General features: G+C 36.6%; 1 protein-coding gene across 1 annotated transcript; it reads right to left on the bottom strand.

The window, feature by feature from the left end:
* Nucleotides 1–1,166: 1,166 nt before the first annotated feature.
* Nucleotides 1,167–18,812, bottom strand: Fem-1 (protein fem-1 homolog B). Its single transcript, XM_085943582.1, has 12 exons — nt 18,532–18,812; nt 15,485–15,691; nt 14,734–14,925; nt 13,530–13,677; nt 12,700–12,854; nt 12,481–12,609; nt 11,311–11,508; nt 10,503–10,586; nt 9,414–9,509; nt 7,762–8,000; nt 1,980–2,212; nt 1,167–1,464 (listed from the first exon to the last, which is right to left on the bottom strand). The coding sequence occupies exons 1-12, from the start codon at nt 18,673–18,675 to the stop codon at nt 1,316–1,318; spliced, it is 1,974 nt and encodes a 657-aa protein (XP_085799708.1). The 5' UTR covers nt 18,676–18,812; the 3' UTR covers nt 1,167–1,315.
* Nucleotides 18,813–23,729: the final 4,917 nt, after the last annotated feature.

Raw genomic sequence — 23,729 nt, forward strand, 5'->3', positions numbered from 1 at the left:
AGTAAATCCATGCACATGTAAACGGGGTATTACTTTAGCAGGCTCTCACATCAAAACTCATCTCGCCAAGAACATGTCGATGTGACGTCATCGTTATTCATCACAAACACTAAAACACACATTGCCAAATGGAGTTATGCAGATTGGTCGAATGCGACTGTTTTGTTTGAAAAAAACATCTGCTGTTCCAAATCGACATGTTGCATCCTTGTCGAAGAGTCGAAGTCACATACAAACACCTACGAATTGGTCCTATACCGGCTCTTGACATACAGTGACAAATAAAATTTTCAGTATACCAGTACTGCCAGCGTAAGAGCCGTTTCACGCCGACACCTGTGTCCAACCACCGGTGTCGAGATTCCGCATTTACATATAAATGAATGTGACACTCGTGTGTCTCCGTCTGATTGTGCTCATTCATTTATGTGTAAATGCAGCCACTCGACACACCAGTGGCTGGACACAGGTGTCCCGTGTGAAACGGCTCTTAATGTGAAATGAAATCTGGAATCTCCATCAAGATGTCTTCAAAATTTATTAAACTAAACAGAATTTATTGAAAATGTATTATTATTATTATTATTATTATTATACCGGACAGAAAAAATCATAAATATTTTAATAATGAATAACTAAATGAAAACAATATCGTTTGTGGCCACTACTAAAAATTCTGCTAGTACGAGACTTTACCTCTGAGGTCCAGATATTATGTACTAATATACAATTTACCATTTGTGTTATTTATTGTCAAACCCTGGCTAATTATTATCATGACATAAGAAGTAATGCGATTCAATTCTACATGTTATTAGGAATATCCGTTCCGACTAAAAATCTGACTTAAAATAATTATAAAAAAAAGTAAATTTACCCCTGCCTTGTGGGTATCGAACCCGCGACCCACGTAGCAAGAGGTGAGCGTTCTAACATCTACTGGATTACAAATCCATAATGATGGATGAAACAGTCAATGCCAACTTATATTCAGATGTATATACACAGCAGAATTCGACATTCATGAATTTTTTTAAATGGACTGTCAAAAATTGAAAGCGTTCCAACATATAATTAATAAACAATATCATAAAATTCAAAGGATAACTCATGATGATAAAAACCAGATAGGCTCTTGCAGTACCTATATTTTATCTACCGATCGGTGCAATGCAATAATCACGATTGGAATGGGTCAACATTAATTGAGAAAGCTTTCAATTTGCCGTCGAGAAATAATTTCGAAAAACTGACTGGTGATGATTTTGGCCATCGACGAGAGATCATACTCATTCCACAGAGCAGTGCTGCGCTTCTATCCGAGATGTCCGTGCAGCTGTATGAAGGCGTGCAGGTGCGTGGGGACGAGTCCTCGGTATGAGATACGGTGGCGGCTCACCGCCTGCGCTGCCAGACACGCCAATCGGCCTTGCCACATCCGACGCAGCGCCATTTCAACAGGACCTAGCACAAACACCGAATCGTGTTAATAAAATGCTGTATAATCTGTGTTGAGGAGAGAAATTTTACATTTTCGTAAATCAGCAAGTGGCAGGTTTGAATACCACATTTGACCATGTATGTTTGCTTCAGAACAAGAATCCCGATGAATTAGGCGAATGGCTAACCACAATTCATCCTAAAAAGTCTCTTTAGATAACATCCACTCTGTGGTTAGGTCATAGGTGTCTGTCATTATTAACCATCACTTCGTACGTTGACAATTGACCGCCGCTTGAGCCAACACATTCACAAGCTTATTCAAAAGAATAGTACCTTCTTTTTGCTAGAAATTACATAACAATACTTACAAATTTCGACAAAACTATTTATCAAACAATTTTCAAAATTGTTTTGTCCCAAATTTTAATTTTTAACAAACTTTTTAAACTACAGTCATATAAATACCAGGATCAAGGATCAGATATTATGAAAAAAATATATACATACTGAAGGAATAACATTTGAACGAGTAATACCTGGAGGTGCCAAATCTGCGGGTGTGGATCCATCAGCGTTGACGGTGTCAGCATGGGCACCGTGTCTCAGGAGGTCTTGCACTATGTCAAGAGTAAGTCTCTGCTCTCCAGAGGGGCAGACGCCCGCGTGTGCCCTCGCCACATAATGCAGCGGGGTGTCGCGGGCTGCGTCCTGGCAATTCGGCTCCGCACCACACTGCAGCAAAAGCCTACAGCTCAGAGGGCATGGGAACCTAAAATAGAATACATCAATTTCAATAACGACATTCATATATTCACATCCAATTAAAATGCATGGATTAAAAATCAATAAAACACAGATAGATTCAAATTGAAAGTTTTGCAACAACAGAAATGTACCTTAAGAAAATGTGAAAAGTTTTAAGCTAAGGATATCCTTGTAAGTTCAAGTTAATTTTAGGTATAAGAAATCGTTTCAAAAAAGACTTTCTCTATATGTAATGACGATTGGTTGTTAACCATTTGTTTGATGTGATGCACAAACCGTGGACCAAAATAACAAGTACTTCAGTACTTAGAATTAAATATTTTTAGAAAACGTCACCAGTAAATATGAATTTGACCGATTACATTCACTTATAAACTGCGAGCGTGTGTTGCTGAAATTTATTGTTTTTGTGTTAAATATAAAGTTAGTGGTAATTATTTTTAGTTATTTTAGTAGAACATATTATGGTTAAAATGTTGTTTAAATTTGGTAGCCGTACTGAGAAGCAATACGATGGTCATGGCCTCCACAAAGGGGGGGCTGACAGGGCTCTAGCCTGGGGGCTCGGGCTCTGGGGGGGCCCGGCGTGGTGGGGTGACCTGATAATTGAGATAAACACACATCCCAAATTTGCTCTAATGCGGAAAAGAGTCGCCTGCGGCGCTATTTTATTTGTAGAGTTTTAACATTTTAAAATGTCTAGTTGTGTGATGCAATTTTTGTTTATTGTGTGTCGATATTCGACAACTCCATGATTCAAATGGATTTATTCAACAATACAAAAAAATCGCTAATAATACACGGAATACCTGAAACAACATTTAGAAAACGATTGTGTAAAAAGTCCCACTGCTTTTAAATCCTAGCGATAGGTAGGGGGACCCGCCAAAGATCCCGGTCTGGGGGCCCGCTTCAAGATGTGAGGGTCATGACGATGGTATAACGTTTCATAGTTAAGTTGATAATAATAAAATCGAGATTCTATTGTGCGATATACGCAAAAAGCACGGCTTCATTTTGCCGAACTGTATGCGCTTTCTATATATCATTTCTTTGAGGTGAAAATACATGTGTATGTGATGCGGAGTGGAGGGTGATTGGAGTAGCTCATATGTAACTATTAAATTTTAAATAATAAAATATGTGTCTCCCACTGCGGCCCATGAAAAATTAGAAAATTGATAAATTGACCCTTCTTTCAAATAGTTTGTGCACCACTGGTTTAATCCATATTTCAAGGATTATATCCTGACCTAATTGGAAAATATAGAGGACATTACAGATACCTATGCCATAGGATTCGAGCTCTAGATAACTGAATCACTAGCGTAGTATGCTGCCTGTGTTATGGCAAGTAAAAGTCTATTTGAGATACTGAGGATTAAATGAGCACAAGTGACATGTTTCACCACATACATATTACATAGAATTTACATTCATATATTTAATTTTGAAATCGATTTACTTAACTTGGTACCTGTTTCACTTGTATTCATTTAATCCCCATTTATAAAACTTACAAAGCTGTGGAAAAAGTGAGTCATTTATAACATGTACGAACAATGTAAATTAATATAGACCATGAAGTAGAATTTTCATAAAATGTTGTAGAAAATATAGTATACATACATAAGAACATTACAGAAATTATAGACTACAGGGAAAATCAGCTAAATAATAGAGGTCAAACTACTTTTGTACATATAACTGAATAATAAAACACCAAATTACACCGACACAACTAAAGGGCCAAATGTCAAAATATGTGAGACTTTAAACTTAAAGTCTGTTATAAAATTTTATTATCTTGGCATTGTGAAGAAAAGTATAGTATCGAGGGTTAAGAATTGACACCTTGTAAGTGACAAAATAACAACTTTTACAGAAGTGGGAAAAAATTCACCTGCACACAATGTGTTTGATATTAAGATATTACAAATCAATGTTTTTGTCATCTATAGTGAATGTATGTATGTAGTATGATGGATTACTTACATGCACGTGACAGGTGGCTAGCGGCAAACCAAATCATGCATTTACGACTTATCATTAGTTAAATAGTTCACATAGTAGATACCAGTGGCGAAGGGTGGAGGTAGGCTGTTAAGATCCGACATAAATAGTGTACACTAAGCTTTGTCAGTCTAATGTATTATTTTCATTGAACCAAATCTACAATGTGCAGATAGTGTTTGTTAGTTTTTAAAATTTAATCAAACCCTGCCTAATCCAAGCCATAGTAGATTATAGTAAAAAATATTCATCTAACCAAGAAATATCTAAAATTATGCCATTAAAACTTACATAAATTTAGATATTTTATAGATAGAAGAATATTTTTTGTCGATTATGGTTTGGTGAGGGAGGGCTTAATGGATTTTAAAAAACTAACCAACTACACCTGTAATATGTATTCTTAATTCAATAAAAACAAATCAGTATGACTGAAAACATGTGTACTATTTTTGTCAGATCGCCCATAGCGTACCTAAACTATTATGGTTTGGTTTAGACGGGGTTTAACTGAATTTTAAAAACTAACCTGCACCATTTGCGAATTGTATTCTTAGTTCAATGAAAACGAATAAATACGACTGACAAAGTTTAATGTGTACTAATTATGTCAAATCTTAACAGCCTACCTTCACCCTTCGCCATTGGTTGATACGAAATATTGTTTCAAACGTTTTTAGGACCTAAATATTTTTTTAAGAATTTTCAGCTTTCGTCGTTAGATGCCGATACTACCAATATAATGCAAAAAACATATTTTTAACAAAATGTCACTTACGGGGTGTCGTTTCTTAACCCTCGATATAATAAACATTTTAGATTTATGTCATTTTGGCACTGAAGTTGTGTAACAGTGCAAATAAAAAAAAATTACACACCAATAGATAACTACGTTTCATTACAAAAATTACAATAGTACAATATACATTATTTATTATAAAATACATCGATTTATAAAGCTGAGGTCAAAAATTTATTTACAATAGTCTGGACTGATTTATTCACGAAGCTTTCAATATGTGACGGCATCGTGCTTCAATAAATAAAACCAACCTCGATTATCACAAAATAAATTTCAGAAGTACTGCATACATTGATTTAATAATAATATAGATAACGCATTACATACAAAATCTCAATATTTAAGTGGACAAGTTGGCAGAATAGCACAACAAGATATATCGACACCTACGTAAAAGATCGTAACTGTGTTTTTGGCTATTTTGACTTGATAGTAAGATAATACAACAATGATAATCGAAAGAAATCAAAAATTCAATCAATATATTTTATCAATCAACTAAAAACTTACGATTTCAGCATTAAAAATTAACGTTGTGTTGTTAAAACGTAAAACGTAAAATCATAAAATCGTGAAAAGTACCATTTTACAGTTCCGGCCTTATACGTAGGAGGTGTTGATATTACTTTATTACTCAGTGACTAATTGATATTGTAAAGATATGATTGCAAATTCGTAATATGTACCGTTACATTGCAATGTCGGTAGAATTCATTGTTCCACAACATATCCGATACCACGAAATATCCGATCAATTGAGTGTTATAATTGTTTCATTCAGCGCATCTATTCTATACACAAGATTGCTTTCGGCCGCTACTGCAGCTATCGAGGGAAGGTTTGTATCGAAGTATTAGCACCTCTTTTGGCTGTGGTAAATTTTAGAGCGAGATAGACAGTTTTGACTGTTAACTTATTGTAATTGTTACAATACATGTTAATACTTCGATGCAAACCTAACCTAGATAGCTGTCGTAGCGGCCGAAAGCAGTCTTGTGTATAGAATAGATGCGCAGGAGTCAAAGGAGCGAATAGGAACAGTGTGCTTAGAATGAAATTTTATATAAGACGTTTATTCAAAGAAGCTATGTTTAGCTTGAACATACGTACTTTGCTTGGTTATTGAAAAAACGGGGCCGCTTTTATTCCTTAGATGCGTTATCCATATTTATTAATCAATGACTGCATATTGTCATAAGGTATTTTGTTACATTGTCACATACTATACTTGTTAAAAATACCATAGATAATACTTAATTCCTTCATGGAGAGTTGAAAATACAAAATACGTAATTTATATACTTAGAAAAAAAAAACTTTTGCACTTACATACAAAAGCAATTAAAATCACAATATAATCAGCATTATAATATAAGTATATATAAATAGAAATGACTACAGTTTTGCCAACTGAAAGCAGTTTTATTCAGATGTCTCTCTCAAGAGATGGTCGAGTTGATAGAAAGGAATAGAAATATCCGTATAACAGTTTATTGAAATAGCGTTGGGGGATTTTGGGCGTAAAGCGAAAGCTGAAAACGTAGTGGCATTGCATTGAAGGTGGTAACACTAATTTCATTTACAATAGTGTTGCATTGACAATTGATTCGCGATTTGTATATCTACACCATAATAAAATGGTTTGTTACACGAATTGAGTTTATTGATTGTCAATTTAAGTTTTACAAATATGTGTGTGTAGGTGTAGATTCTGAAGATGCTACATTGGTATTTATTATAGTCTACTTCAACATCAGTTTAATGGTTACATGTAAATTGTACATTTCACAGTGGCACAGTTCACTGTGAGTTTTCTTACAGAAAAGAGATTATACGGTCTCCAATTTTATTAGATTCAATATGAACATTAATTCAGTTTTCATAGCCGATTTTGGCAAAATTCATGAATTCAAGAATGAATACCTAACCTAACCTAACAAATAATCCAGTATATTGTCTATTTTCAAAATTTGTTTGCTGCTGGCTTCCTGTAAAGTGTAAACCGACAAGAACCATGTTTTATTTAGACATGAATTTTATCTCAGTACTATACGACCCAAAGAGTCTGAACGGTCTTTAATAGACAACTATATATTTCCTATACAACATTTCACTGTGAAGTGTAATATGGTGAGATGCATACGTAAAAATTTCAGGACACGGGATTTGACAGGCAGTAACTAAAATTCAATGAATACGATTTATCTAATTATACATATTATACACGTAAAAGAGAATATGGTGAATGGACCAGCAAATCTTATGGACTTAGGGCCAAATTCAATGATGTCGACGTTATGTAAAACTAATTAATTATGATCCCTATGCAAAGTTAACAATTTAGTAAAACAATAAATAATATGGCAACATTGCATTTTTGGTAAGGTTTTTTTGAGTGTGTTTGAGTAAGTGTGAGTACAGGCTTCGAGATTTAGGTTAGAAGAAAGATTCTGTAAGCCACTTGTTATGTAGTATGTGTTATACGCACCTAAATCGGCTGCATATTTAAATAAATATGATTAAGCATAAGACCCTTAAATATTAGTTGCAGGGTGCCAATAAACTTGCACCAGTGGATTATCAGATTACAACATCAATGCTATTCCTCCACGACGTTTTCTGCCTCGGCCGACCACCCAGAAAGCCAGAAGCGACGTACAACGCAAGCCCAACGTACAATCAAAACTACTACTCGTAAAGCGGGCTCGGGTCACCAACACAACATCGCGGTTCCTTACTTGCAGACGTCGTTAGTATGGAAGTCGTCGACGGGACTGTTTGGGTTTAGGGCGAGGTGGAGGAGGGTCTGGCCGTCGCGGAGCTTGGCCTGCAGCTTGGTGACGCGGAAGACGGCCCGCCTAGCCGTCAGAGACAGCTGTCCGCTGGCTCCCGAGGACAGACCCGCCCCCCCGGCCAGCAGCTGCGCGATGATGGTCACCAGGTATAACGCCGTCCGCACGTTGCTCTCGTACTCCTCCTGCGTGCAGAGTATAAACTGTCACAGAGTCAATTCATGGGTGATGACACGGTGGTACAATATGGTGACGTCTCACCACTCTAATGATGTAACGTTAATGATATGATGTAGTAGTCTGTTAGGATAACAAGTGTGGTGGGGTAAGTAAATATATTTGAAAGTGAGCATGTACGAAAACAGTTAAACTGTAAATTTTGAAACATAAATATCGTCTTTGAAGAATATGAAGATAACCCTGCGTAGATAAGAGTGACATAAGGTAGCACAGAGTAGTTCAGAATAATGCCGGAGCTATAAAAAAACAGGTACATAACGAGGTATACTGGAATCATTCTAGTAGCACCATGTGCGATTCATAGAAGTATTTGTACTGTTTGCTACAATGTCTATTTCAATGTTAACAAACAAAAAAACAAACAAAAGCAATACAACTGCGAATGGCTTTTATCGTACCCACAGTGCCACTGTAGAATGATTCAAGTCTAACGTGCACAAAAAATTAAGGTTCAACAAAAAAAAAATCACAATCTATACAAAAATATATTGCATCGTTATTTACATAGTGTAGTGTCATTTCTGATTTGGTATTGTTCGAATTTTTTTGTTTTCAATACTATGAATTTATAACTTGGAAAAAACTTAAGTTTAATACCGCGGAAGAACCATTTGTCAAAATGTTCAGGAGGGACAAAAAACCTTGCAATTTCGTCAATAAAAAAGATAAAAAATAAATTTAGATGCAGTTTATTGTGTCTTCCTGTTTTATATTAGAAAATATATTATTACTATCGTATGCGCCTGTGCAAATTAATTGCCATAGGGTTATTTTGTAAATCAGTTGGACCTTACGCGGTATTGCCGCAACTCTCCGTTCGTCCGCTGTATTGGATCAGGGATATACGCGGTCTTGCTTGCTTCTTTAGTATGGATAATTCATACGCGGTATTGATTTTAACCGAGTGCAAGTAGTCTATTGGTCAATTTCAAAATTTGAATGCACCAATCAATGCGGCTTGTGCCGTTTAACTGAGAGTGTACATATTGGCTCATATGCAGTATTGAACTTACATAGACGATATGTTAGAAAAAATCTAGGATCCAGTAGGATTTTAACACACTTGTTTCGTATGCCGGCCAATTATTAATTTGTAATAATTTCTATAACGAAGTTGCCGATGAATTCCATGAAAAAAATGGTTCTTCCAAGTTATATAATATAATCAATTAAGAACTACATTCTAGGATAGAAAATAAATAAAATTAGAAAAGACATTGTTTTAATTATTGTTTTGAAAAAATTTGTGAAAATAGTAAATCAAACTAACTAAAATATAAAACAATTTCTTTTATAGAATTGAACCTATAATGAAATAAAGCAATTGTTTGAAAGAAAATCGGGATAAGTGTCCTTACCAGAAGCGTATCGGTATCGTCCTTGGGACCTGGATTATCTAATTTTGCTCGATTTCTCTGCAATTCCAATGTACACGCTTCCAATACTGTCACTACCTGCAAATTTCGATCAACTGTTAATATGTTTTTAGACAAGACAGGTATATATTGCTCAAGACTTTCACGATTGGCATCTACAACAAGTCGGAAACTTCAAAGAAAGAATGATAAAGAACCCAGAGCATTATCTAAACGCTATTGCAACCTTAAGAATGGATGTTTAATAGCAAAGAGATTGAAACATTTTTCTTGTTTCCTGGACACTCGATATTTCTTGATACAGTAAAACCTCATGAACTCCTAAACACTGATAATCCGAAATTCCCCGTAATTCGAAATTTTCGCAAAAAAAAAGTCCCTTTAACATTATTTTCATATAAAACCATACCTTTATTAGTAGTAGTTTAGTAGTCCTGGCATATAAAAATATTCAAGAAATCGTAATAAAGTACACTATTTCAAGAGCCAGTCATTGAAAATTGTGACAGACTTTTCTTAAAACATTAAATAAGACCTATTTTGTGAAGGTAATAAAAATAATCCTGACTTTTTATGACCCATTGACACACACAGCGGTATCTGTACACAACTGCACTTCACTCAAAGGAAAAACAATAACTCACATGTTTCAGGGTTGTAGGTACCTATTTAATTGTTTGTTAGATTTTCACATAGTTTCACTAGATAACCAATGCCAAACAATTATGTTGACAAATTGGAAAAATAAAAAATATTTCGTATTTTTCAATAATTCTAGCTACTTGGCAACTTCAATTTGACAACAATTTTGACACACAGTATTTGCACAGATTTTAATTTGAAAGAATTGTATCAGAAATTTGGTAGGCACATCTACGATCGGAAACAAAATTAATGAAAATTAAAATTTTTTTTATTTCAAAATTTTAATATTTTTCGCCCTTTAATATTTCATACCCGTTTTGAATTTTTTTTTGATTTTCGGTCCCATGGAATTGAGGTTTTACTGTATACCTACATTATAACCTATTTCAGTATCAAGGACGATATATTGCAATTAACAATAAATACCTGTTCAAGAGTGAGTTCTATGCCTATGTGAATCATCTGTGAGAATACTTGAGCGAATCTGAGAAGATCTTTTACTACTGGTATCTGGAAATTCATATAAAAAAACAATATTAATAAGATCGAATTTTATATAGAACAAATTAAATTGAAATTGAAAATTGACTGATGACCCGCGATTGCGTTGAGCGCCCGGACTTGCAACAATAATTAGGATTACAGTTAGGAGGGAAATATTGGGATGAGGGCAACCATAATTGGCCCAACCATATGGAATGTTACATTCTCAAATCATGTGTCTTATTCGTCGAATAGACGAAATAGTTTATTAAATTTATTCATTATTTTAACAGACAATAAGAATATCTCCAATAGTTTGGAGTGACATTTAAAGTACGACAAAATGAGGAAAGACTGTTAAGTGTAGCCACCAGGCTGACCAATAGACTTGTCCTGGTTTATTTATTATTTTTAACAAAAGCAACACAATATGTATAATGTTATTAACCAATCAAAACAATAATTAGTGTCTCAACAGATATGAATTGAAAGCAGAATTGTTGCATGTAGTAATTGCTGTTTCAGGTTGACTATCTCTAACGATGATTACCGTGAGTTTTCAAATTTGTGAGTTTGCTCATGTAATTAGAGCTTATGAATATATTATGTTAGTGCCCATACGCACTTAGACCTCAGTTTACTGTTAAAATTAAAATGATTTTGTAAAATCATTCAGCCCAAGGATCAGTCAATAAGTTACGAAAAAGCCGTACCATTATTTTCGATTGGGTGTTTCAAAAAACCCACTTACATTATTTTCTTGTCTAAGCGCCAGAGCATGTCCCCAGAGCGCGAGACAGCGATCGAAGCGTGCATCATCAGCGAAAACGGCGCCACGGAACACAATAGGGTGAGGAAGTTCTGGACACGCCCTGCCAAGGACACGCTCTCTCACCACCAATCCTTCCATGTGAAGAGATGCGGCGTCATTCCGGAGAGCTTCCAACTCCTGAAAACAAACGATGAGAACATTTATGAAAGTATTGATCTGTATGTCCCTGATAAATATCTATCATCCTAAGATGCAGAATTAACCTGCCATCGGTGATGTCAATTGGGAGAACAACAACCGTGTTCAACCGAAAATTGCTTTGGATAATGATATTCAATCGAACCTGGTTATTATCAGGAAGATATGACCAACTGAATTTGCTCGTTATAAGCATTACTCGTTATATCGTTATATAACATTTTTCGCGCCACGTTCTATGTAAGCATAGAATATAAAAAATCTGAAAACCATCGTAAAAATCCCCGAAACAACCATGGCATACATAAACTACAAAAGAAGTTGTTTATTATAATGAAGTGCTGAGCTGCCGGCGTTGGTAGGTGCCTACTGACTTCACAAAGCTTAGATTTTTTACATGCAATTTCAACCATATGCGTGGATACTTTTTCAATGTTATCGGCGAAAACACCGATTATTTAGCCAGTGTCTAAGTACCATTAGGTACTTAGACACTCTAGTTAACTGGCCGGTCGGATTTAGGGTCGAAAATGTTGTTTTTAAACGATCAACACATTAACAGTTTTGCTCGGTATACCCGAGAAGTAGCTCGTTGTAAAAGTGAATAAATGTATGGAGAAAATCATAAACTAAAATGTCAACGAATGTTTCCTCATTACATCCGAGATCTCGCTATTTCCGTGATCGTAATAAGCAAGTTCGACGGTATTCCACTTGCGTGAGAATGACTTTATATGGACGTTGTTTCTTAAAATATGATATAATGTTTAGCTTCTTAACCAGTGCGCGCAAAAGTTGCGTTAACCGTTGAAACTTTATATGCATCCTCCCACAGAGCATTCCACCTACCGCTCCTGGTCTACGATTTTAGTCTGTATCGAAGTGTCGTGCCGTCAATATATTGATTGTCGACAAGTTAACTCTCATTTCATGAACATGAATAACATTTACCTGTATTGTGGTACATTCCTTCCAATCATCATAAGCAGAAATCGAAGGAGCAGGTATTTTAGGCACATAGGGGTTATCTCCATCCGCTTGTCGCATTTCCATACTCCGCATCATGTACTGGAATGCCAGCTGTAACCGAGACAATTTATCAGGACATTATAATACATACTAAAATGACTTAACAAGATAGGTATTGACTGATATTGGAATTGGACTCACCGGTAGACAATAATATTCTTTATCATTAGCATAAGAGGCTCCGAGGAGTTCCATAGCTTTGATGGACTCCATACGCGACACAGACGGATCTTTGCAGAGCAGTTCCACAACACCGGCCCGGGTCCGTTCGGCAGCACACATCAGAGCGGTCATGCCTAGAATTTATGCAACAGTTTATATTTAAACGTTCGGCGCAACCGTTTCAACTTAACAAATCACAAATTTTGAGTAAATCCTGAGTCTTCTATGAATCAAATTTAGTAAATTGACTGAGGAGTCTTTTCTTGAATGCAGGAGAGTAACTGTTTCAGACTGAAAGCGGACATGAGGAATGGCAACATGACATAGTTTTAGGCTTCCATGCAAATATAGAACACATTATCTGAACTAAATCTGATGAGGGCTTTCCAGATGTGCTTATATGAAGTATAAGACCATAAAACACATTGTGGAGTCCTGCAACCCGAATGCTCATTCCGAAGAAGTTTCGACCATACACCGAGCCAAACCGGAGGATGTTTGCCGGTTCAGCTGTGCCTTGTTAAGAGATTATAATTTTTTGTCTTACGATTGCCATATGATTATATACATAGAAATCATTATTACTATTATTCAATATACAAGCAGTAGCCATGTGTTGATCAACTTTGTAAACATCCTTAGTTATCATCCATAGTTATCATAGATAATACGAAAATATAATATGCATAACAGATTCAGGACAATCATTCAGTCAGCAAAAACGTATCTTCGAATTCTAATCATAAGGTTTTTTCATAATATGTATGACTGAGGTTTATTCCAAGTTAAGTATTAGGGTTTATACTGACCGTTTTCATTTGGTTTTAGGGTGGCCCCGTGTTTCAGAAGTTCCTGAACAACGGAGACGTGTCCGCACTCGGCGGCAAAGTGAAGAGCTGTGGCTCCGCAGTGTGCCCTCTCTTCCACCCGAGCTCCCTGTTCCAGGAGGAAACTCACCTGCAGGTACACAAAGTATGACAATTATGAGTGATTAGTTTTGCACATTTAGAAAATGTAAGTGCCAATACGTCCATTTTAATATGTATAATTTGTAACAATTCTGAATCCATCAAAACATAAATGCTGCGTAAAGATCTTATTATAAATAAGGAATTTACGTACAAATATAGTAATATAGGATGTTGCAATCTGTAGTGAAAATTATGGATTTTCAATTTGATATTGCATACATGGCTGTCTTTTTCAATGTAAACTACCATGCTGTAATATTATGATAAACAATTACATTTTTTTTTATATAAAATACATCGCTATCTTATCTTGTAAACCCATAACAACTTTTTTATCAGCATTATTCTAATATATCACTTAACTCCAAAATTAATAAAACAAGTGATAAATATGATATGCCGTATTCAGGCGGTTAGTTATCACGGGAAGTCAACTGTCAGGCGTGATGTTTTTTCACACAACGGGTCGCGAGCTGTCAAATGTCGTTGAATAGTACTGCAAAATATTTTTAACATGTCACACTAATCGGATGCATTTGGAAACAAGTAAGCGCAGTGCCATGTATTAACAACTATTGTAGATAACCAACCACCTCGTTTATGGAATTACTCCAAGTGATATCTGTGTTATTCTAGAGCAATAAAAATAATTGGAACGTGTTCCCGTGTTAAAAACTGTCTAATTTTCGTTTTATTTCGAAATTGAAAAAATGAACAAATTGAACGAACAATACAAATGACAATGATTATCGGTATTTACAAGATTTACAAAATTTTCCGTTGTTTGGACAGGTTTTACGACACAGCTCAAATTTGTAATTCGACATAGGACCTGTGGTATTAAAATCAATGTCGATTGTTACTCGACATAAGACCGGGAAGGATCAAAGAAGTCTCTAATCTAAACATTTTCAGTCCTGTGTAAAAAGCAGACGAAAAAGAGTCACTTAATATGAAATGTTCAATGGAACTCTGCATACAGGCCAAAACAATTTATTACCATAATTATCTTAAAAATTACAAATGTTGGTGTTGTACTAACGACATCAAGGTGTCCCTTATAAGCGGCGATCATGAGGCAGGTATTGTTGTACTGATTAGGCCTGTGCAGGTCAGCACCCCGCCTCACTAAGTAGCGCACAATATCTAGTCGTCCATCGAAGCACGCGGCACGGAGAGGAGTGGAAGCTGTAGCCGTCGGGTGATCCAACTGTGCGCCCGCCTGAGCCAATCGCTGTAAATTCCAATCGAATTGCATACATTAATAATATTAAGTGCCCGTTCAGAGAGGAAAACAAACTACAAAGGAAGGCAACAGATGGCATAGATACAAATATTGCCACATAACAAGCATTTCAGGGCATAATGAAAAATGTTCGATCGTGTTTTCATTGTGTAAACAATAATTCCCGAAACATAATATCCCAATGATATTTGTTAAAAGCCTGTCTTGATTGAATGAATAAAAGGTGTGTCAGAAACATACATATAAAGAAAATCCTATAAAAAATCTTGTACCAAGTTGGATTTGAATAAATGTCTTTCACTTGCCGGATGAGTCTTCTGACCACTGAACTACTGAACGAAGTATAATCCTTGTACATATGCTAGCTATACTAATAACTACACTATCTGAGGTTGTGTTCAAATAGCATCAATAGATGGCTACCACTTTTGTAATGATGCATCTTGTACACACGCTACGGATGACTCAATAAATGGATCTCTAGAACCTTCAACAAAAATAATAACATAGTATCATAATACAAGAACTAAAAAGTTATCACAGCTACCTTGACAACCCTAAGATGTCCAGCACCTGCAGCGGCCCACAGGGCTGTGGCACCGCTGATGACATACTCCTCGAACCTGACCGTCGCTTCGGCTTCTAAATGCACTGGGGGAAGGAATTTCTCCAGGAGAATTCGCACCGCGCCTTCGTGTCCGTGGCGAGCGGCAGCTACCAGAGGCGTGCAGCAGACCCCATCCATGCTGACGGGCTATGGAAAATAATTGTAATATTGATTATAATTAATTTGATACTATCGACTACGCATGCTTCATGGATAGATTGTTCACATATTTTTGGCAGTAGATGATGAAGGTGGAGGAGATAAAATCGTGGTTGCTTGTAGGTTTGTATGGGGAGTTTATTGATTGATACAAGAATACAATAAACACAATAAAACTTTAATAAAGATGACAGTGTGAGAGTGTTGTTACAGTAAGCTGCCACTACGGAAAAAGAGTGTGTAATGTCCTTGGTATTTAAAATGTTATCAGACTGATGCTCGCATCCCGTAACACATTTTGAAATTTTAAATGATCATTGTCAGTCTCAATCATCGCAGTCAAAATCTGCCAAAATCACCAGAACAACAATGAGGTCACCTCACGCATACCGTGCTGCATCGACACCTGCATGACTCAATGAACGTTTTTATCATTTTCTACATGCCTACACATTTTTGACTAATGTCAAAATCGTGTGTTTTTTGTTTATAGTGGTTGGCACTATGTATTTTCTATAAGAATGTTGTTACAGTTAACAAAATAAAAGAAATTAAATATACATTAGAGTTGGCACTCTCCTTCATTGAATTTGTAGAGATAGTGGTCATTCAAATTATTCTGTGGAATGACGAAACCATAGAGTAAATTTGTCGCCGTGACAGCATGTGACAGTACACGACGTGTATTATAATGTATTTGAAACTTAATGCTCTATAAAAGTGACATCAAACCTTTTATGTTTGGAAGAACCTTTGAAACATTTTGTAATATCATGGAGATATCCTAACTGGCTGTAGCATATTAAGCGTGACTCAAATTGAGGTGCATGTCACAGTTCTTGTCGCCTACTGTCACGGACTGCCGCTACGGGAAAAAAATGTGTAATGTCGTTGTTCTTGGTGTTTAAAATGTTATCAGACTGATGCTCCCATCCCGTATCACATTTTGAACCTTTAAACGAACATTGTCAGTAGGCAAAATCTGCCGTAATCACCAAATCAACAATGAGGTCACTTCACGTTGAACTGCACTGCATCTGCACCTGCATGACGTTTTGAATATTTGTATCATATTCCATATGCCTGCATCATTCAAATGTTATGTCAAAATCACGTTTTTTTGTTTTTAGCAGTTGGCACTATGTATTTTCGATAAGAACGTCTATGGTCTGCAGGTTGGGTTCTATTATCTATGAATGTCATGCCGCATGTATTTTAACATACGCACACGTAGAAACTGTTAAAATTAATTGAAATTAGCATGAATAATTAATAATAATTCAAATTACTAATACATTACAGTAGGCACTCTTTATCACTGTCATTCTTCAGTGAATTTATGGATGGTGCACGTTCAAAATATTCTGTAAAATGACGACACCAAAGACTAAATTTTCGCCGCGACAGCGTGACAGTAGGCGACATGCACCTCAATGTGGGTTGCGCTTTACGGTACAGAGGTGTAAATTACAACATAGAAGTGATGTGAAGTTAAAGGCATGTGGTAATATTAACATCCTTAAAAGCGCCTGTAAACATGCATGGATTTACTGTCAGCAATGGTGTGTATTTTAAACTATCATGACAGTAACTGTTTACATGTAAAAGTCCTGACTGTCTCTCCAATCTCATTCTTCAAGAGTAAGCGAGGCGCGATGTTGTCATTTTATACCACTATCTGACAGGTCGTATTGAAAATCGGTTAAGGTCAAAATAAGTAGTTCATTTTTTTACCGGCATATTCGCCCCTATCGCTCTACTGCGCAGACGCATATCGAAAATAATCTTACTTGCGCGTAATAAATCATCACAATTCGGAAGCTTCCAAACTTGTTTGATTTATGCACGCAATCTTGCCAACTGCAGGATAATACATGTTTCCCCATACATTTTCTTACTGTGCACAGTACATCCATGCACGTGTAAACGGGGTATTACTTAGTAATAAAACATTGCAGTCAATAAAAAATGGTGACATCAAGATAATATTAGTGTTTTTTTACAGTTAGCACATGTTGTTGTTTTTCTAGATTTTAATGGCAGATTTGTTTACGCACTGCCAAAATTGTGTCAGTATATTAAAATATTCTATCAATATAACTTAATTCTAAAGGTCAGCTACCATGTTTTCATTGCGTATTTGTAATAATTATTATTTCCAAAACATTGAATTTAACAGCTGTTTATCATGGACCTTGTGATGCGAACCAAAAGATGGCACTCTGCCAACAATATGAGGAGGACCATCCCTCATGTTCACGATAACAATTTATTTATAATATATGATTAATAAAGAATTTTCGGGAATTTTAAACATCTAGCAATACTATGGAATTATTTGATTCATGTTTGGATTCTGCACATACGTCAACATGTGCACATTAAAATATAATAAAAAAGCAAACAATGACTTCTGATTTGTGCAATTGTTCAATACAATTCATATTATTATATATAGAGGTTTTTTTTATTGGATTATAAGGCTGTCTTGACATTCAAATTATAGGTTAGATGTACCATGGGCCATAAGATTTTTTTACATAAAGAACGATTCAGTCATCTATAAATAGACAATATTGTGGAAAAATAATGTTTCGCGTGCTTTGTACGTTGTTTATATTACGCGGTTATCGGAAAAGCTTTTGGGAAATTGTGACAGAGATCGTATTATAACACAATTGCTAGAAAACTGAAAGGACGACACGATTGTATTTATTTTTGTTGTTATTGAGAATAAAGGAAAAACATTGTGCTGACGAAAGGACAATGGCATCGACCACATGCGTCGATGACACAAAGAAATAACGCGAAACTAAAAATAATCCCACCTGATTTAGCAAATCATCAATCTCTGGTATAGTTTTTCCGGAAAGTAGCGCGTACAGAATGATTGGCATCCCGTCCCTGGCCGCGAAATAAACACGATGCCTCAGGCTGTCCGATATGTCATCTTCTATTTTTTTCGTATCCATTCTTGCGAAGCATAAATTCCGAAACGCGCGAAGACTGAACGAGAATATTCACAATAATATTTTAAACGCAAAATGACCAAAGAACGGCGACCTGTCAAACAATACAAGTGACATGTGAATATTTCACTTATGAGGTCTACCAACATTGAAATTTAGCATTAATTTAAGCGTAAGTAACTTTACACATGCGTACGTTAAACTGAGCACCAGTATGCATCATAATCCTGTGAGCATTTTATTTCACTGAACAATTTTTATTGATTTAAACCAACACAACCGAAGAAATATCGGCTGCTATTACAGAAACTAAAATAACAAATATGTGAAAAAAATAATGAAACTAGGTACCTACCTATTTTATTAAATTTCATTGATCATCATATAGGTAAGTACCTCATCGTAAGCATAATATATTTCTATACAAAATTTTAATGGATAGAATATCAAAAAGTGAAAATTATAAATAATATTTTTTTATAAACGTAGGTAGGTACATATTAGTTTATTGCAATATATCAATATGTACTAGTTAATTTGTAAGCTACTAATGGCTCAAATAGACTCTATGACGATCGGTCATATAAATGCCGAAAACCCCGTTTCTTATGTTGGCGTCCTCTGTCACAGAGTGTAAATACGATGGCATAGCTGTCATACAATATGTATGTATAATATGTCGGAATGGCATAGATATGATCATAGACACTAAATCGCTCTTAAGCGTCAATTACATTGAGCTTTTTTACGAGCTGCTTATTGGCGAATTTAAAAGCGGGCGGTTCAGCTACTGCGACTTCATGATTACACACAAAACTTTCCATTCGCTGATAAGGAGTGATAAGCCACAAGCCAGCGAGCGATTTTGACGGAACGTAGTTCGTTTTTTTACCGGGAGGTCGCTACGCTCCATAACAATGTTTCCATTAAACGTCAAAAATGTAAATTTCAAAATGAGTAGTTCGTTTTTCCACCACCATCGCTCTACTGCGCAGAGGCAGTAAGCCCACACGCCGGCGTGTAGTGTGAAAAGTTGACCGGCTTTCAACTTTTCTAGGTGGACTGTTTACAACCTGCTTATTAGCTTATTCGATGATTACACTGGGCGAATTTACAGGCAGATTATAAATTTGCCAATAATCAGCTCATAAAAAAGCTCAATGTAATTGACGCCTTAGCATATAATATGTGCCAGATCGTCATTGTGTTTGTTTCAACCTTAAGGACCAAATACACTCTATGACAATCGGGCACATATATGTCAAGAGCGTTTTAGTGTATATGATCATATCTATGCTATTCCGTTTACACATATGCGAATATTTGTCAAATAATCTATGACAGAGGCGTGGGCATAGAATCTATGATACCCGTATGTGCCAATCGTTTACACACGATGCCGTAAAATCTATTGTGTCTGATTGTGTCACATATTTGCCACTGATAAATACTACCAACATGAAGTTTGACAGACATTTTGGTTGGTACATCTTGGAAAAATATATTAGGCTATTGTAGGCCTCCGAATCCTCGGCTAGCTCCGGGCCTGGAGTGGAGGTACATCAATTTCTTGGAGAGCAGGTAGGCACTTATTATAGTCATTAAAACACAGGGTTACTATGTTATATTCTAATTTATTAGAACCGTAACCACAATAAAGTTCACAATATTTATTAAACGTCTAATTTAATTAATTAAGATAAAGTCAAAAAACACTTATTATAATAAACTTAAGATTTAATTTCTTATCGTTATCGCTACACTAACACCAGCGAGATTGCGCGAGCGCGGGACCTTGTTATGAAAGGTTGAGGACCGGGTCCAATAATCAAAAGATAAAAAAATGTGCGAAAAACGGCTAAGTCGATGGTTGACACTTCGCTCGCGATCTGTCAGAGTGACAGTAGGTATTCGTCGAATAGGTATTTGAACCTCCGAGAATATTCCTAAGAGATGATTCCAGTACTGCTGGATCTATCTCACAAGTTTTCGATAAACTTGTATGAAAATGCGAACAAAATCACGCCACTGACCATCGCAGGTTCAGGGTCGTGTAGGCGGAAGAAGACTGATATAGAAATTGATAATTGGGGGTTTATATGCAAATCTGCCCGATTTCATCCCTTAGTCCGACGTTTTGAGGGTGACAAAATTAATTAACGGTTTCCTTACGAGATTGGCGGAAATTGCACAATGACTAATTACCCGCGTCATCTACGCAAGGGCCGACTAAGTAAAATTATAGGCGCAAGGCGACGCTCGCCGATGGGCGGCGTCGTTCCCGCGTCACTTACGTACTTCGAGCACTTGTCAGTACTGAGAGTGCGTAATTGCTGTAGCAGTAGCACCTTGTTTCTGGGCCAGCCCCACGAAAAACGCACCTACGAAGGCGTGCGTAGCATCGACGGATTTGTGGTTGAATTGCCTACCGATACAGCACACCCCCCGCGCGGTGGCGGCGATCCCCATGGCTGAGGGAGGGGCGTTCCCGCGGCGGCCGGCTTTACGGGCCCTAGCGGTGCGAAGGTACCTCTCACTCAGAAACAAGAGTACTACAAAGTTAGCCTGGATGATAAGGCGTCATATGCCAGTGGTTAACTTGGCATATTTGTGGCACCAGGCCTACGACAGTGCATACCAATCCTTCGGCCAACTACCGTTGGGGGGTCCAACTTTGAGGCGCCCCGACGGCCTGAATACCTACTTGACGTTAGTCTAAGAACATGAAATCGGTAGATTGTTAATTTATCTACAAAATGAATGCTTAATATTAAATAATATCAAACGGGAACGTTACTTTACTCGAATATATAATTGTACTGGTCGCGCAATCTTTCTTACTTTAACAACTAATATAGCTCGGTGTCGCCACAGGCACATACTTACGCCTAGTTGATGGATGTTATTCCGTCAACCAAACATATAGGCAGTAATAATTGCTTAGTACATACTCATACCTCGCCGATCAACGATTTCCCGCACTTTATTCCAGTACGTGGTCTCCTTGATCGACCAAAATCATTGATCCGATTCTCCCGTCGCGCGTGAGCGTGACGCCGTCATACGCGCGAGCGAGAGGGGCTCTGTCACTGCAAAGCGGGCAAATTCGGATCGCGAAATCGGTTTCCACACATACGACAAAGACGCCGTCGTACGTCAGAGCAGGAAAGCTGCCGGAATACCGATTCGGAAACGCCGCGCGCGGAACAGCCGTGGCTATTTGAAATCGAATTTAGTATGAAAATTAATTACGCGGGATCGTGATTGAAATCGGATCGATGATTGCCCTACGTGTTGCTATACTTTGTGATTGCACATATGTACAAATGGAAGTTTTCGCAACAGGCCTATGAGCATATGTTAACAATTATTGTGCCGTGTACGCGCGACGCGTAGCGACATCGATCCATATATCCTTAACATTACATACACCTTAACTACCTTAATTATTATGTACCACTAACGCCCATCCATAAGTCCCCCTTTATTACTTTGTTATCCTTTGCATTACATTTTAAATTTACCTATTATATTACAATTTACATTACATATTATCCTACATCCAAATCATATTTTATATCTAATTTAATTTAATTACCCTTTACCTAAGCATATTATGTTTGATCAAAATTTTTTAACCCTATACCATATTACCTGTTACCTATATTTACATGGTCTGTGACCGACTTAACCATCCACAGTTCACTCTGAGAAGTCGTGGGACCTGTCAGAGCAAACCGCGGGACTTATACATATGAAATATTTTGTTCGGCCTTGCCAAGGGTCGTCATCATTCCATCGGTGGCACATTGACTACCAGGGTCAGACCGAGCGGCTGGGGAGCACTACTCCTTTTGGGAGCGTCCCCCACAGGGGCGAAAAATCAGTTTGTGACACTATGAGTATTCGCGAACGTCAATCTGTCAAATGAAAATCGAAATACATCTCAGTTGCATATCAGTTGGCTTGCTAAGTTGTGGGTAGTGAGATTTGAAACTACCTGAGTATACTTATTAACTATTTTGTTCTTGTCCACATCGTATTATAATGCCGGCGAATGTAGGAAACCCACGGATGCCACCATAATTTAATAAGAAAACAATAAGTTATCATGTACCTATGCTTGTCATGCGAAGATTTCGATGGGTGATTATTAAATGTTGAACCCATGAGCCTCTCATAAAAAACCCGTATTCCAAAAATAACGGCCGGTGAGTGATTGGCAATAACATTGCGTTCCAAATCTTTAACTATTTCGACCCAAGCAGCATTTATTTTAACTCTGTTTTCATAGTCATTTTGTGCGCAATCCCACAATAGTGGACTAGTTTCCAAGATTCTAATTAAATTAATAACAGCTTCATCCGTCGATTCCACCACGATTTTGCGAACTCTTATCAGTTTTATCCATTTAATTACTGTTTATATAACAATAATTACCGTGTACCTGTGTCTACTAACTGTCAAGATGACGTTCGAAATAAAAGACAGAAAAAACACTTCCCGCGCGATCTATGACCCATAAACAATAATATATGACAACACGTTTAGCATATACGTCACAGACAAGGAACGAGGAGACAAAATTATCGAGGTGTTCACACCTAGCCGAAAAACTATGACATTGAAGGCTGTCATAGTCATAGATCGTTTGACACATATATGTCAGTCTATGACATCGTATTTACACTCTGTGACACAGAAAGAAACGGGTTATTCGTCATATATATGACCGATCGTCATAGAGTCTATTTGAGCCATTATTACAAACAAATGCTTTTGACGTACAAACATTCTGTAGCCACGATAGGTAGTTGAATACGGCAGAAAATAAATGCATAGAATATACTAATTGAACGCGAAATAATTGTAATATCAATAATCATACCTAGTCGAAAATGAAATAAAACGAACACAGTTGTAAAAATTAAAAAAAGCGTAAACCAAAGAGATTAGACACTAGAGAGTGAACATATCATAATTTTCGTACGAACACGTACGAAGCAATACGAAACAGAAAAAAATCTGTTGGTATTACTGTAAGCTGCTACTTCATT

The sequence above is a fragment of the Rhyacophila brunnea genome, unplaced genomic scaffold (genome assembly GCF_057557595.1).
Source record: "Rhyacophila brunnea isolate RB1 unplaced genomic scaffold, BYU_Rbru_1.0 scaffold_16, whole genome shotgun sequence".
In the NCBI taxonomy this organism is placed as follows: domain Eukaryota; kingdom Metazoa; phylum Arthropoda; class Insecta; order Trichoptera; family Rhyacophilidae; genus Rhyacophila; species Rhyacophila brunnea.